This window comes from Colius striatus, chromosome Z (genome assembly GCF_028858725.1).
Source record: "Colius striatus isolate bColStr4 chromosome Z, bColStr4.1.hap1, whole genome shotgun sequence".
NCBI classification, from domain to species: Eukaryota; Metazoa; Chordata; class Aves; order Coliiformes; family Coliidae; genus Colius; species Colius striatus.
In genome coordinates this window covers 32,885,880-32,902,522 of record NC_084790.1, presented here as the reverse complement: position 1 = coordinate 32,902,522, position 16,643 = coordinate 32,885,880, and the positions used below count along the sequence as shown (strand labels likewise).

The 16,643-nt window shown below is 44.5% G+C and overlaps 1 protein-coding gene across 3 annotated transcripts in view; it reads right to left on the bottom strand.

Annotated features, from left to right (window-relative positions):
- SHB (SH2 domain containing adaptor protein B) overlaps positions 1–9,109 on the bottom strand; it is a 65,837-nt gene extending 56,728 nt beyond the window's left edge. For all 3 annotated transcript variants that reach the window (XM_062018548.1, XM_062018549.1, XM_062018550.1), the window contains exon 1: positions 8,228–9,109. In XM_062018548.1, coding sequence (XP_061874532.1) covers positions 8,228–8,803 — 576 coding nt within the window. In that variant the 5' untranslated portion in view covers positions 8,804–9,109. The remainder of the gene's footprint in view (positions 1–8,227) is intronic.
- Between the last annotated feature and the right edge of the window lie 7,534 nt (positions 9,110–16,643).

Below are 16,643 nucleotides of genomic sequence, written 5' to 3'. Positions count from 1 at the left end.
AAGAGAAACTTCACACTCTCATGAGCCAGGATCCCTAGAACACAGCTCAGGACTCCCAGCTGAAACTCCTCCTGGATTTCACGTCTCCCTGTATGCCACAAATCAGTATTTCTTCCCCCACGCCAGATACACAGTTAAAATTAGTATTCAGCAGACACATATACCACCAAGCACCCTAAGAGGTTTGGTGACAAGCCCAACTCAACAGCATCTGTGTTCCCTCCAAGAGTTTCCATCATCCTTCAGTGCTAGCTAGAAACCTGTCAGCAGCACCTTTGAAATTCAGCAAATCCAGACTAGCATCACAATCATTTACAGGTCAAACCGATCACAGAGTGATTTGCAGAAGGTAGTATAACATATAACAGTTGGGAGCTGCATCTCATAACTAAAAGCCTGCAATAAGCATTCAAGGCAGAGCTCAACCTTCCTATTATAATCCTGAAGCTTCGAGTACTTTTTAGTTTTTCTAGGTTGCAGGTTTCTGATCTTAACTATTTTACCTATCTTACCTCATATAATTATAGAATTGTAGACAGTGAAAGGGTCCTCTAAAGATCATCTGGCCCAATTCACCTGCTAAAGCAGGTCCACCTAGATCAGATCACACAGGAGTGTGTCCAGGCAGGTTTTGAAAGCCTCCAGAGAATGACACTCCACAACTTCCCTGAACAGTCTGTGCCAGGGCTCCCTCATCCTCACAGTAAAAATGTTTTCCTTGTGTTTAAGTGGAACTTCTTCTGTTGTCCTATCACTTGAGACAACAGAAAAAAAGTGCTGACTCATCCTCTTGACATATACCTTTTCAATACTTGTGTTACTGAGGTGCCCCCTTAGTCTTCTCTTTCCTAGGATAAACAGCTCCTGGTCTTGCAGCCTTTCCTCATAAGAAAGATGTTCCAGTCCCCTGATCATCTTGGTGGCCCTGTGCCGGAGTCTCCCCAGAAGTAATCTGTTCCTCTTGAGCTGAGGAGCCTAGAACTGGACACAGGACTCCAGATGAGGCCTCACCAGGACACAGTAGAGTGGGAGAAGAACCTCCCTCAACCCGCTGGACACACTCCTCTTGACGCATCCCTGAATGCCATTGGCCTTCTTGGTCACAATGGCACATTGCTGGCTCATGGTTAGTTTATTATCAATCAGGACTCCCAGGTCTCTCTCTGCAGAAATAGTATCCAGTAGGTGTACTAGTGCATGGGGTTATTCCTTCCCAGATGCAGGACTCCTCACTTGTCCTTGCTGAACTTCATGAAGTTCTTCTCTGCCCAACTCTCAAGCCAGTCAAGATCCTGCTGAATGGCAGCACAGCCTTCTGGGGAATCAGCCAGTCCTCCCAGTTTGGTGTCATCAGTGAACTTGCTGAGGGTACACTCTGTTCCCTCAGCCAGGTCATTGATGAAGATGTTGAACAAGACTGTACCCAAAACCAGTCTACGTGAAACCCCATTTGCCACAGGCCTCCAATTTGATTCTGTGCCATTAATCACTACCCTGTGGGTTCTGTCATTCAGCCAGTTCTCGATCAACCTCACTGTCCACTCATCCAAGCCACATTGCTTGAGTTTTTCATGAGGGTGTTATACAAGATGGTGTCAAAAGCCTTGCTGAAGTCAAGCTAGATCACATCCACTTCTGTCTTCTCATCTAGCCAGCCAGTTATACTATCACAGAAGGTTATGAGGTTGGGCAAGCAGGACTTCTGCTTGGTGAATCAGTGTGGACTCCTCCTGATAACTGTCTTTTCCTTTGTGTGTTTAGAAATGACATTGAGGATGAGGTTGTTCCATCACCTTTCCAGGGATGGAGGTGAGGCTGACTGGATTGTAGTTTCCCAGGTCATTCTTCTTGCCCTTTCTGAAGACTGGAGTGACACTGGCCTTTCTCCAGTCCTCAGGCACGCCACCTGTGCTCCACGATCTTTGCAAATGAAGGAGAGCAGCTTAGCAATAACATCAGCCAACTCCCTCAGCACTCATGAGTGCAGCCTACCAGATCACATGGATCTGTGGGCATCCAGCTTGCTTAACAGGTCTCTAACTTCATCTTCATCCACCAAAGGAAAGTCTTCCTTTCTCCAGACTATGTCAGTATCTTCCAGGTTCTGGGCTTCTTGAGGGCCGGTCTTGGATGTAAAGACTGAAACAAAAAAGGTATTCAGTAATTCTGCGTTCCCTCCATCCTCCGTCACCAGGGCACTCTCCTCATTCAGCAGTGGGCTCACATACACCCTAATCTTCCTTTTGCTACAGATGTACTTGAAGAAGCCCATCTTGTTTTCCTGTACTTTCCTTGCCACGTTTAATTCCAAAATGGCTTTGGCCTTCCTGGTTTCATCCCTACATACTCTGGCAACATTCCTGTACTCTTCAATTGTGGTGCCACCAACATAATTTTAGGGGTTTTGAGTAAAGGGCACTTTACAGGGCACCAGGGATAGTTTAACGGGACATAATACATCTGTCATGAAGAGGGAAAAAACAATTGGGACAACAGTTAGTGAGGCTCATTGGGAAGGGCTTTAAACTATATTTGAAGGGGGAAAGGAGCAATACCAGACTTGCCAGAGGTAAGCCTGGGGGCAGGATGCAAGCATCAATTTCTGACATCCCTGGGTCTGGCACCTCAGTGGAGGCTGGAGTTGGAGCTCTTTGTGGCAGCAGGGAAACAAGAGTTATAGTGCTACAGGACACAGATGCATCAGAAAATGATCATGAGGAAGTTAGGACTTCTGCCCTCCCCAAAAGGTAACTGGACCAGTAACCCACCTAAAGTGCATCTAAAGCAATGCACCCAGCATGGGTAACAAACAGGAAAAGCTGGAAGCCACTATACACCAAGGGATGTGTAACACAGTCGCTGTTCTGGAAATGGTGGGATGAGTCACACAACTGGAGTGCTGCACTGGTTGGCTACAGACTCTTCAGAAGAGAGAGGCAGAGGAGGGATATCACCGTAGGAGTCTGTTATAGACCAGCCAGCCAGGATGAGGAAGCAGATGAGAAGTTCTTTATACAGCTGAGAAAACTCTCCAGATTGCTGGCCCTCATTCTCATGGGGGACTTCAACCTAGAAGATGTCTGCTGGGAATACAATACAGCAGAGAGGAGACGGTCCAGGAGGTTTCTGAAGTGTGTGGAAGATGCCTTCTTCATGCAGCTGGTGAGAGAGTTAATGAGGGAAGGCACCTTGATAGACCTGGTGTTCGCAAACAAAGAAGGTCTAGTGGGGAACATGATGGTTGGAGGTTGCCTAGGGCATAGTAATCATGAAGTTATCAAGTTCTCAGTCCTCAGAGAAGCAAGGAGGAAGAATTGCTAGCAGATTGCTAGCTTAGATTTCCAGAGGGCAGACTTTGACTTGTTTAGGAAGCTGGTAGTCAGTGTCCCTTGGGAGACAGTCCTGAAAGGTAAAGGAGTCCAGGAAGGCTGCACATTCTTCAATAAGAAAATCTTAATGGTGCAGGAACAAGCCGTCCCCATGTGCAAGAAGGTGAGCCAGCAGGCCAGAACACCACGTTGGCTGACTGCTGGATCTCCGAAGGAAAAACAGAATCTGTGATCTCTGGAAAAAAGTGCAGGCAACTGAAAAGAACTACAAGACTGTGGTGAGGTTACACAAGGGAGAATATTAGAAGGGCCAAGGCTCAACTCCAATTTAAGCTGGCCACTACTGTAAAAGACAGTAAGAAAAGTTTCTACAAATATATTAGCATCAAAAGGAGGCCTGAGGGGAATCTTCTCACTTTAATGGATGAACAGGGAAACCTAGTGAGCAAGGATGAGGAAAGGGTCTTCTTTTATTTAATGCCTTCTTTGCTTAGAATCATAGAATCATAGAATAGTAGGGTTGGAAGTGACCTTTAGAGATCATCTAGTCCAACCCCGCTGCACAAGCAGGTCAACATAGATCAGGTCGCATAGCAACACGTCCAGGTGGGTCTTGAAGACCTCCAAGGATGGAGACTCTACAACCTCCATGGGCAGCCTGTGCCACTGCTCCCTCACCCTCACAGTGAAATAGTTTTTTCTTATACTGAAATAAAACTTTTTGTGTTCCAGCTTCATCCCATTATCCCTTGTCCTGTTGGTAGGCTATGTGTTCAGTCTCCCAGTAAACAGTTTAATAAACGCATCTTACTTGAGAAGGGGCACGTCAGTCTTCTCACTTGAATTCAGTAACTGAGGTACTTTCTTTCAATGGTTTGGCTCTTCTGACTGCAACAGTATACACACGAGGCACTCTTACAGAAGGCTAGCACTCCCTGCCCCAATCTCCATGTGTCCAACTGTTTCACATCCCTTCCTTTCCCTGCTTGGATCTCTCAAGTGTTCAAGAATCTGAAAATTGAGATAGTTACCAGAGCAGAGACTGCTCCAAGCTGTGCAATACATTGCAGATACCAAGCATACTTGAATATATATGAATATATACCAGGCACACTTCACACTGGAACTGAACAGCCTACCACATCATTTTGAACAGTCCCGAAGCCACATAGACTCTGAATGCTCAGGTAATAACTGAATTTATAAGAAAATTGCATTCATAAGACTGAGATAGTCCTTTATCATGAAACTGACATATTTGCAAAAATGCATTTATAGTTACACTATAGCAACATGAGATACATGGGACAATGCAGCTTTCTGCCTTTATATGTGGCCTTGCTCAAGCCACTCACGCAGGTTCCCAAGACCACTAGCCAGTGGTATATTTTTCTTTAGACCTTTGATTCAAAGGCAGAGCCATATGACAATGGGAACCACATACAGAGAGGAAAATTGGTTCAGAGCAGAAGCGGTTGTAAAGCGTGGCAGCCTGACACCCTGCTGCAATGGATAAAATGTGGGAATAAGACAAGGAGTTATATTTGTAATGTAGGATCTCTAGAAACTACATCCTTTCATATAAACAACCCCAACACTGTTAAGACATCTTTCAAGTGTTTTCTCATTGCATCTCAAAATACCAGCTGCAAGATTCTGTTAAATACATCTAACGTGCTCAAATTTAGATTTTCCATATACATAAAGTCTTCTCAATATTTACTATAATGTACAGATATTACTAAATATACAGATATTAACAAAGTTCCACTGAGCTTAAGCACTTTTATGCAAGACCTTAAAAGGTCAATCAGCATTTCCATAGTCTATTGCAATGTCAAAAATGTACTTGTTTCTTAAACAACGGGGGGAAAGCTTTTGAGACAAACAGCTTTAGCTCTCTTGCTAGCTAGCAGACAGTTCTCTACACCACATTCTTTAGAGGTGGATCCAACGGAAATAAAGTGAGTGTTATTTGTTGGGCTTTTTTCTTATAAAGTGTATGAAGTGTAGAACTCAAATTTGGCCACTGTTTCCAGACCTGTGCAAATCAAGTCAGCAATCATGCTGCCTTGAGTAGTTTCCTGTGTGATTGCTGGTGTAACACAAGATTGTCCTGGGTTTTGTGCTGGGATAAAGTTAACTTCAATAAAAGGTCTTGAGGGGGCATGGCTAGGATATTCCATACTATGCTGGTGTCTGCTCACTATACTGGGGGGGGGCAGTGCAGAGCTGCTGGAGAGCAGGAAAAGGGAACTGTGGCATTTCTGCCCAGAATGAGCTTTGGGTTCCCAGTTGTGAACAATTATACTGGGCATCACATGCATTGTATATTTCTGTATTGTTGTTTGATTTGTAAGATTTGAACTTCTAATTCTCCTCTCCTCCTCATTCTGTCTAGGGGAGAGAGAGTGAGTAAGAGTCTGCATGGTTGGCTGTTGCTGGCTGTGTCTAAACCATAATTTACATTCTTTGGCACCGGATCCACTCTACCTGCCCAGAATTGAGATATTTTCTACAGCATCAGACATGCTACATCAGATATGCATTTCCTGGGGAAATGGATCTTGCAATTTGCAGCATCTTCTGAATTCAATCTGTAACTGCTGTGCAGTAATGTCTTCACTGCACAGAGGGAGTGCAAAATGCTGCTCATTATGAAATAATTATCTTGCAGCTATTAAATGTTATGACCGTTCTACAATGGAGCATGATACAGTTGCTCTTTGAAGAGAGTTCCAGATTCTTCAGCTTTAAAGCCAGGCAGAGAAACGTTTCAGTGTAATAAGTGAGAAAATACACAAAATATCCTTTCACACAGATACTTCCCCTGTCTATTACTGCTGTCATGCACGTACACATACCACATGATACCATATGGAGGAGAGTCGAGAAGACTTCAACTCATTCTTTTAGATCCCCAGAAGTGGTCTGTCTATTGAGATGATGTTAAGCTAAGTCCCATATTTACTATTGCACAAATACAGTACCCACCAGGTTCTTCCAGGATATAATCACATGCTGTTTTGGCTTGCCTACACTTATTTATTTGCGACAGGACAGTAAATATTTCCCGTGCCATCACTGAAGATGGAAGTCAGTGACTTCTTATCCTCCATACAGGAGGAATTGAGCTAATTCTGCCATGAATTCTAATATAGTCTGTTCTCTTTTGTTTGAAGGTAAGCATCATCGTTAAAGCCTCTAAACCTCCCAGACCTTATCACCTAAATAAAATAAAATCCACCTACCAATTTGAATTCAAAGACATGGCAATGGTGACTCTCCCCTGGGCATCTGTTACAGAGGTTAGTCACATCTCTGCTAAAGATGCACAGATATTCAGGTTTGCCTGCTTCAACTTTAATTGGTACTTCTACACATCAAAGCTTCCTGAAATGCAGATACATTACATCTCTGTTGTTACTTTTACAACCTATACCTGGAATCTTGCAAAATACAACCATGCCTGTCATTGCTTTTATCTCATGTGACATGATTATTCTGTATCTTTTTAAAAAAATTGTAGCCTGCTCATTGAAAACAAGTTTTAAAACATGCAACAAGGGCTTGGGAGCAGCACACAGATTTATGACCACAGAACGTGGCAGATAGACATAGTTTCTGTTCAGAAATTCCTTCAGTAGGGTCTAAAATGGAAAGATAATTTTTAAAAATTATGACCTATTAAAAAAAAAAGAGTAGTAGCTGCATTTTGAAGCATTTTTCCCAAAACAGTTAATTTTTCTGAAGTATTAAGTTGCTGGAATCATTTGACCAAGGGCAGATACATAGTATAAATATAGGCGATTGAAGGCAGGCTGAATACACTACAGCTACAACCTAATTAGATTCAAGTTAATCACTTTCCCAAAAGAATTTGCTTTCAGTCAGGAACGACACCAAAAGTGAATGATAAAGTAATAAATTTTAAGTACTATCACCATCACAAGCTGATTTATTTGGAATTCCATCTGGATATGATATTTATCAAGTTGTCACGGAAATGTGTTACTAAGTTGAATCATGTTACATTTCTGAACATGTAAACATGAATCATTTAAACTGATAACATTCAGCACATACTTAGAATTCCTGTGATGTGACTATTACACTGAAGTTATAAATGTCCATTTATGAAATGGAGAAATATTGATTTCCAATATATGAACTTGAAAGTCCAACAAAAGTGAAGTGGTATGTTCTACGTTTTTAAAATAATTAATGCTATTTCCCTCTTCAAAGCTTCCCAACTTTTCTCAATCTAGCACTTTATGGTGCTGTGTGTACAGTATTTCATAGAGAACAATGAGTAAAGAGATAGCAGAACGTTTCCAACTGACTCACTTGCTATAAAGTTTGCTTGAGGTACCTGCCAACTGGAAACACAGTTACCACACAAGTTGTGATGCTGTTATAACACAGGACATCGAACTACTTCACCTCTGACACTGAACTAGAAGGCAAAGAAGTTACTGAACATATGCTAAATTGTTTCTTCACAAACAGGCAGCCTGACTCAGGATGAGATCAGGTTTTTTAACATTTTTTTTAGATATATATATGACTGCTTCATACCACATACAGTGGGGCTGAGGTCACAAACTTTGTGTCACTATACCCCACAGCAGGGCTAGCTACACCTGCCCAATCAGAAAGGAGGTGAGTTTGAAAGCCCAGAGAAAAGAGCACCACTGCTTCATGTGCCAGCCTTGCACATGCCTTGCCTGACTTGAGATTTAAAAATGGCCAGGCCATCCACTGAAGCACAGTGGAGAGCAGCAACTGCTCCAGATGCGTTCAGAGAAGGCTAGTCCCCTCACCAAAAATCCTTCCATGGGCTGACATAGCTCCAGGCCTACTGCATAGTCTATAGGGAACAGGACCACAACACTTACTTTATCTTTCATGACAGAGAGGTCAGAGCTCACCAGCTGCTTGGAGCCTTTGTTGAGCTTCTTGCCTGCATCATCGTCGCCACCGCCGGTCTCAACCTTGATAAGCCGGTGCTTTGGGGAAATGTACTTCACATCAGGCGGTGTCACTGGGCGGCGCTCGCTGTGGCTGCGGAAGAGGTGCGGGGAGCCGGCTGCACAGTCGGTGAGTGGCGGGGCACAGCACGATGAGAAGGCCTTGGAGGCTGTCTCACCCAGGTCCTCGGGCACAGAGTAGTCCGGGCGGCACACGGCGCACAACCGGCGCAAGGATGAGCCGGGCCCACTGTAAGGGTCCTCGAAGTCGCGGTCCTTCTGGGCACGGTAGGCACGGAGCAGGTCACTGGTGTCGTCGTGTAGGCGCCGGTGTGGAAAGTCAGGCGAGGTGTAGTGGTGAAGGTTAAAGTGCGGTGGCACGTCAGGGCAAAGCACGCTGACGGCACCGTTGCGTTTCTTCCCGTAGTCGGGCCGCGGAGGCTGCGGGGCACTCTTGCTGTTGTTATTGCCAAGGCTGAAGTACTTATTCAGCCATTTCGCCATCGTCTCTCGGGGCCGCGGGGTCAGCAGCGCACGCTGCCCAAGGCACCTCGCGCGCCAGCCCAGCTCGCCTCCGCCCGCATGGAGCAGCTGGGTGGCGGGCCGCGCCAGACGTCGCCTCCGCGCACACGCTGCTCTTCCGCTGCTAACCAATGGAAGCACCCTGCTTAGGCCCAGGACTTCTACGCCTCATAGAACCCTTCCCGGCCAGACACTCACTGTAGCTCTGTGCCGCTCCGGGGCTCTCGCGACCACATTCTCCCCGCGCTTCCAGCGCAGCGCAACCTGACCTCAACGCACCCCGCGGAGGCGTGGAACGCGTCCGCATTCAGGCCTCGCCGCCGAGCCCGCCCACCGCCGCAGCTGGGGGCGGAGAGAGTCGGGCGGGCTGGGCGAAGTGCCGGCAGGCAGTGGCTCTACGGTGCGGAGTTCTCTGTCCCGCCCAGAGTGCTGTCTTGCTGTGGTACCCTGCTCGGGGGCTTCAGTGGGTTCCTCTTCAGCGCTGTGAGGCACGGGACTCGCATCACCAGCAGGAGCAAACGTCTTTGGGGAGTGGGGAAGTGTCGGTACGGCCTTTTCTTAGGCTTCGCGGTGAGGATGTGTCAGGCCCTGCCGAGGCCCTGCAGTGGGTGGAATCTGCTCTGTGTCCGTAAAAGGACGGCGGAGCGAAGCTGCTGCTGAGAGGAGGCAGGATGCGTCAGTGTGTTTCCTAGCTGGCCTGAGGTTCAAGGCCCTCTGACTATTCTCTGGCTTGCTGCCTGGAGGGGCCGGGATACTTGAAAGCCAGGGCGATGTGATCTCAACCACTGTATGCATAGTTTAAACTCTGACTTTTCCAGTCTCAGAAGGATAAAGGGTTTTAGACTGGGCCCAGCTGGTCTCCATCAAAGGGCACCAAGCTCTGTTATTGGGCTGAGCCAACAACATATTTAGCTAGAGCTAAACAACATATTATGTAGTTTGTTGGTAGATGGCTTTCTCTGATGTGTTCTTAGGTAAGGGCTATGGTAAATCAAATGCAGAAGTGATACGTTTGTGAATCATGCAGCTCAGCTTGCATATTACCAGAAAGGTTTGTTATCTTCTGAGCCACTGTAGTTGTGGCCAGTTAGTATTGCTTTTTTTTTTGTCTTTCTCCATCTGCCCTAAGGTAAACATCTGCTAGAGCAGGTTTTTACAAGTTCTTTCAGCCCATCTGCGATAGTCTTGCCTGACTCTTCAGTCTCCATCCTGATGTGATCTGGCCTTGGAGAAGGCAAGAGGCATTGAGTGGGTGTTTCAGTGGGGTTAAGAATATCCTTAGACTGGTGTTTCCAGACCTCTCTATGGCCTCTGCCACAAGAAAGCCTCCTAGAGGAGAGCAAGCTGATAAGATATATGATCACTCACTACAAGTACCTGAAAGGGAGTTGTTGTGAGGTGGGGATTGATCTCTCCAGTAATGAACAATAGGACGTGAGGAAATGGGCTTAACTTATGCCAGGAGAGGTTTTGATTGGACATTAGATGAACTTTTTTACCAAGAGGGTTATTAAGCATTGGAACAGGCTTCCCAGGGATGTGATGGAGTCACCATTGCTGGAGATAGGCAAAAGACATAAGTTGCTGAGGGATACAGTTGAGTTTAGTGATGGTTTTGGCAGTGTTAAGGTAGTAGCTAGACTCGATGATCTTAAAGGTCTTTTCCAACCATAGTGATTCTAAAGAAGTTAAGCAGAGAAAAGAACTACTCAGATCGTAGTGTTCCCTGTGGTGCTTCAGTTGTACAAGCTGAGCTGGGACATGAAGGTTTTGTTGCTGTGTTTTTCTGTCTATGCTGAACAGGTGGGATTCAGCTTCAAATAAAGGGTGGAGAAAGCTTTGCAATCACATCTTTGGGAGACTTTCACCAAATAGAATTCAGTCCCATTGAGAAAAGCAATAAAAAGATGGGATTCTTTTGGGATCATCTTTTTCATCCCTTCCAACATTCCAATTCATGACAAGGTTTTCCAAATCTAAACTTTCATGTAAAACCCCAGGTCTGTGTTGCTTTATTAAGCCCTTCAATGGAGATAGGTGAGCAGCCTGTGGACCTGCTTGGTCATCCAGGTCAAAGCTCTACACAAGAACATTCCAGTTTCATTAGGAGCCATGGGCATGTTGTTAACATAAATAGCAGTGGTCCTAACATGCTTTCTGTGCCCATTCTCCCAAGAGTGGGCTAAAATTAGGATTGCAATTTAAGCCTCTTTTGAAGATGGAAAGGCAATGTTATGCAGTATTCAGAGAGAAGTGTGAAGATATCAGGAACTATTGCATTTTGCAGAGTTGCTTTTCATCATTTGGGAGATGGGACTCTTCTCTTTCTATGTTCAGAATAGGGAAGGGGAGAGAAGAGGAACACTTTACCCATTTCTCATTGCAAGTCACCTGTATAGTGCCTTGTTAACATTGATGAAATTCAATATCAGAGCCATACCTGTAATATATGTTATACGTCCATCCCCAGTCATGAATTCTTTGGGCAGAGTGGAGTCAGTTATCTTCATGATATGATTATCTTAATAAGTTAAAGATGGATAGGGTTTTTATGTAAAGTTTTTATGCACCATTTTAACCTTGTTCTTGGCTGCATATTCTCTATAGTAAGTCACATTCTCTCTTTTGAATGCAAAGGAATTCCTTGAGTTTTGTTATTATTATGCAGCTTGCTCAAGGTGTGTATGTTTTTGTGACCTCCTGAGAACAGAGCTTCTCCACTTCTGCACACAGGATTCAATTGTAATTCCTTTGTGACAGGACTTCCTCCAGCATTGCCATCAGCTTGTGTGGAAAGGAGGATAGCATGCTCCATTTACTAGCCTGTGCTACTGAAAACATCTCTGTTTTATATCCTTAGTGGTGTTCTCCCATCTCTGCTCAGCCTGTTCATCCTGTCTGACTATAGTATTTCAGAACAACTTCTCAACCTGAGTCTAAGAAGTATCCCTTTACTTGACTGGCTAGTACCAATATCTTTCAGTGTGTTGCAAGGCTCACATAAGTTACTGTTTCTAGGAATGGCGAGTTCTAGGACCTTACCTAAGGGTAAGTTTTTGATCTGAAGCAAGATGAGTTTAAATTCCTTTAAAACTCAACGGATCTCATTACCCAGAAGTCTAGCAGCTCCCTAATTCCTGTTTGCATATCTCTCCACCAAGAATTTGATTCCAGTACGGAGGCATAAGAAGAGGCAGGAAGGCCCTGGTAGTTCCCTAAATTCAAACCAATACTGTTTCCCGTGTCTTAATGGGGAACTAAATTTTCTCTGCTGTATTGGCAAGCAGCTTGGGTGACAGGTGAGCAAAATTATGCCAATGCAGGTCAGCTTCTCCTGTATTTCAGAGATTCTCTTAGTTTAACTAGCATCAAATTTCAGCAATGTGGGAGGACAGGAGATAGTGGGATACTGGGTAATCCCAGGAAAATGCAACCTGATTTCCTCAAATGTTGCTGGTTTCCATATATAATAAGGATTGCACTGCATGCACTGCATTTCAAATTTAGATGAAAAAGTAGCAATCCTACAAGAAAACAAGTCCAGTGCTTTAAGTATTGATCAGCTCTTCACATTAAAATATCCAGACCAAAGCTGGAAAGGGAGGAAATCTTTCTGATTATTATGGCTTTGGGCTAGGCAAAAAAAAATCACAAAGATGTCTCCCAGTGCCATCACAAAATGGAGAAAGGTTCTGTTTCTTGTTATGCTTCTTTCTTGGTGACTAATGTTGAATAGTTCAGAAAGGATGTATAGTATCCATAATGTGTTCAGACTCCTCCTGTTTGTGCATACTGTATCGTATTCAAGTAATGATTACCAATCAGTTTGTTACCCACAGTCTATACAAATTCTGTGTGGTTTTGTTTATATGTATAAATAATGGAGGATTACCAGGAAGATGGGGTTTTTCTGCTTTCCAGCATCAAGTTTATTCCTGAGTAAGGAAAAGTGCTCATGCTGTGACATGTTTTAGCTACAAGTCAACTAATTTGTCCCATACTTCCATGGTGCAGGAAAAGAGAAACTTCTTAATTGTTACTTTTGTGATGATCTGTTTCCCTCCAAGAACCAGTGTGGTTCACATTGAATCATCTTTAGTTTTCTTATATCATATAGACTATTCAAAGTCACAAATTAAAGGGTTTTGTCACTTGTAGATTCTCTATGGAATTTGTAAAAATGGCTTCATTAAGCCAGCTGGAAATAGAGTACTGTTTTTTTTAATCATTTGTCATCTGCATGCATCTTTATGAAGTCTCTGGCTCAGGTGGCCAATAGGGATTGCATCATAGATTTGATTTGGGCACAGGCAGTCTGAAGTCATTGCAATCATGTCCTTCAATCATAGCTACCCTTCAGAAAATAATGGATTCTTACAATGACGTGGCTGCAGCAGCACAGGATACTTCCATCGGTTGCAAAATCTTGCAGGGACCTTGATTCAGGCTGAGTTCTGCTGGATAAATGGGAGCTCTGTCACTTTTCCCTTCTTCATACTGCAATGTACAGCGATCTCAGAATTTCTTATTTCTTCTCTGCCCTGAGTTCCAGTGCAACACGCAGACAGTCTCCTGAAAGTAATGGGATCCTCTGCATAGTGACGGGGCACTGATACAGGAGACCAGAGATCAGAGAAGCAGAGATTTGTTTGCATTTCATTCAAGACCCCGCATCGGTGCAGTGACACACTTCATTAAAGACCCTGTGACAGGAGCAGTGAATCTGGCCAAGGAGGCCATGTCCCTTGTGAGGGACCCCCTATTCACAGAGGTTGTAGCTGTTAGGAAGAACCCATGCCAAATAAGTTCATTAAAACTATGCCCAGAAGAGGCTATGTCCCATGTGAGGGACCGTGTATAGGCAGAAGCTGTAGCTGCTGGGAAGAACCCATGCCAGAGAAGTTTGTTAAGGACTGTGTCCCGTGGGAGGGGCCCTGTATTGGAGCAGGGGAAGAATGCCAGGAGTTGTCCTCCTCTGAGAAGAGAGAGGTGGCAGAGCCCATCTGTGAGAGACTGACCACATCCCCCATTCCCTGCCCCCCTGAGCCATTGATGGGGGAGGAGGTAGAGATATCGGGAGTAGTGAGGTGAGTCTGGGAAGAAAGGAGACATGGGGGAGGGAGATCTTAAAGTGCTGGTTGTAATTTTCTCAATCATCCTACTCTGTTTTTACTTTTTGTTCTGTTTTGTTTCTTGTAGGTAGTAGAATAAACTTTCCTTACTTTCCTCTCTGAGTAGTGGAGTCTGTTTTGCCCAGAACCGTAATTGGCACTGAGCCCTCTCTACCCTTGTCAAAATCCACAACATTCTTGGTTATCTTTTTTCCTTTCCATTTTTCTGGGGCCTCCATCATCCTACTGAGTGTGGGGGTGGATGGAGAGAGCCTGTCATGGTGCTTCACTGCTGGCTTGGCACAACACTGCCTAGCAAAGTTTTTATGTCCCATAATGTTTTGCTCATCAAAAATGGTAAATCCTGATTAGAGGTTCCTCAAAATGACACAGATGATTAACTAAGGAGCTGACTGACCTGGGCCTTGCCTGATACTGACCTATTTTCAAACTGATAATTACCAACTGAGAGCAGCCTATAAGTTTCAGGGACTTGGTTCAGGGTAGCAACTATGCAGCCTGTCAATTCTGTGGCACCATCAGGTTCCCATCCCTGTGGTGTTATCACAGAACCTGTCCATGGTGTCTGCAACTCCACTGCACCATATGTGCTGTTTCTCTTCTAGTCAGCATACCAAGCTTCCCTGGTGTTGCCACCATCCAAGGTTGCAGGTTATGTTGCCTGAGGAAATATTATAAAAGAAAACAGATTACATGTGCATCAGCTGCATTCCACCCTGAAATTTCCCTTCTCTTGCGATGTGGATATAACTTTAGTTTCAGTAAGTCCCAATAATTCACCTCTGTTAATTATTCGTCAAACACACATAAATGATTCTTGACTTTTCAGTTCCCAGTGTGGTGAGTTGACCCTGGCTGGATGTGAAGTGCCCACCAAAGTCACTCTCACTCATGTCCTCAACTGGACAGGGAACAGAAAATGCAAGGAAAGGCTTGTGGGTTGAGATAAGGATAGGGAGAGATCCTTCATCAATTAGCATCACAGACAAAACAGACTTTACTTAAATTGATTTAATTTATTACCAATCAAAACAGAGGAGGATAATGAGAAATAAAACAGATTCTTCAAACACCTTCCTCCCCCCACTCCCTTCTTTCTAGGCTTAACTTCACTCCCAATTTTCTCTACCTTCTCTTCCCCTAGCAGTACAGGGGAACAGGGAATTAGAGTTGTGGTCAGTTTAACACATGTTATCTCTACTGCTCCTTCCTCTTCAGAAGGAGGACTCCTCATACACTTTCCCTGCTCCAGCATGGGGACTACCCAAAGAAGACCGTCCTCCGTATACTTCTCCAACACGAGTCCTTCCCAAGGGGTTGCAGCTCTTCACAAACTGCTCCAGTGTGCGTCCTGTCTGTGGAGTACAGTCCATCAGGAACAGACTGCTGCATTGTGGATCCCTCAAGGATTTATAAGTCCTGCCAGAAGATCTGCTCCTCTCTACACTGTCCCGGGTCTGGCCAGGAGCCTATCCCAGTGCATGCTTCTCATAGGGTCACAACCTCCTTTGGGTACATCTACCTGCTCCATTGTGGAGCCCTCCACAATGCAGGTGGCTATCTGCTCCATAATGAAGAAAAGCCCCAGCTGAGGCAGTCACTAGGAAATGAGAATGTTTCGTGTTGTTTGGTTCTTGTCCATTATGATCTCTTCCAGGAGTAAGATGCTGCAAGAATCTTGGATTCTTTTGGATGTCATTTTTCATTGCTGTTTGGCAGAATTTGTTTTCCTGTTAAGCAAGACAGGTCTCTCTCTTTTCTATCAGTGATAGTTACTGAGAAAAGACTATGACAAGTTTGCTGCTAGTGAAGCAGATGAAGATGTCATGTGAATGGAACTGGAGAACTGTGGTAATTCATATCAGCTGAGGGTCTGGTTCTAATTTATGCTTTGGCTACCTGTCGAGATTTTAATTCAGTTAGTTTGTAGACAGATCTTTTACAGTATATACCTTTACCCAGCCTGGCAGACTTGACTAGCAGATTTCAAGTGCACATATTGAAGCGTCTTGATGCTGTCTCTAAAGAAAGTACAACTGTAAATATATTGATAAAGCATCATTCCTAAGCCTACAATGAATTTCAAATTGAGTTATTCCTTTTCCCCAACCAAAAAAAAAAAAAAAAAAGAAAAAAAAAAGTCTAAAAGTCTTCTGGCTGCATTCCATTCACTCATTCAAAACAGAATTTATCACTGATCAGAGAAACTGTAGCAGGCCAAGATGTAGCAGGTGGGGAAAAAGAACAAATGGAGAGAGTGGTAGATCTGCTGTACTCCAGCAACAGTGTGGAACAGCATAGCTAAAGGAAAGGCATGGTGGGTGTCCACACTGGACCTTTCTTTTACTCAACAAGAATTTTGCCAGCAGGGCACTGGAAAGCTGGCTGACCACATGACCAAAAACACAGAAACAGTATGAAGCTGCTTGTTGTCTGTCACAAAGGAGATTTTGAGAGAATTGTAGAGAAGGATTGGTTCTAGACTTCCACAGCAGTTCCTGGCACAGACTTTCCTACTACTGTTCCTGGAAAAAGCATCATATGTGTGGAGTTCCACAGGGATCAGTTCTAGGGCTAGTCTTGTTCAACATCTTCATCAGTGACCTGGATGAGGGGACAGCAAGTTTGCTGATGACACCAAACTGGGAGGACTGGCTGATTCCCCAGAAGGCTGTGCTGCTCATCTTGAC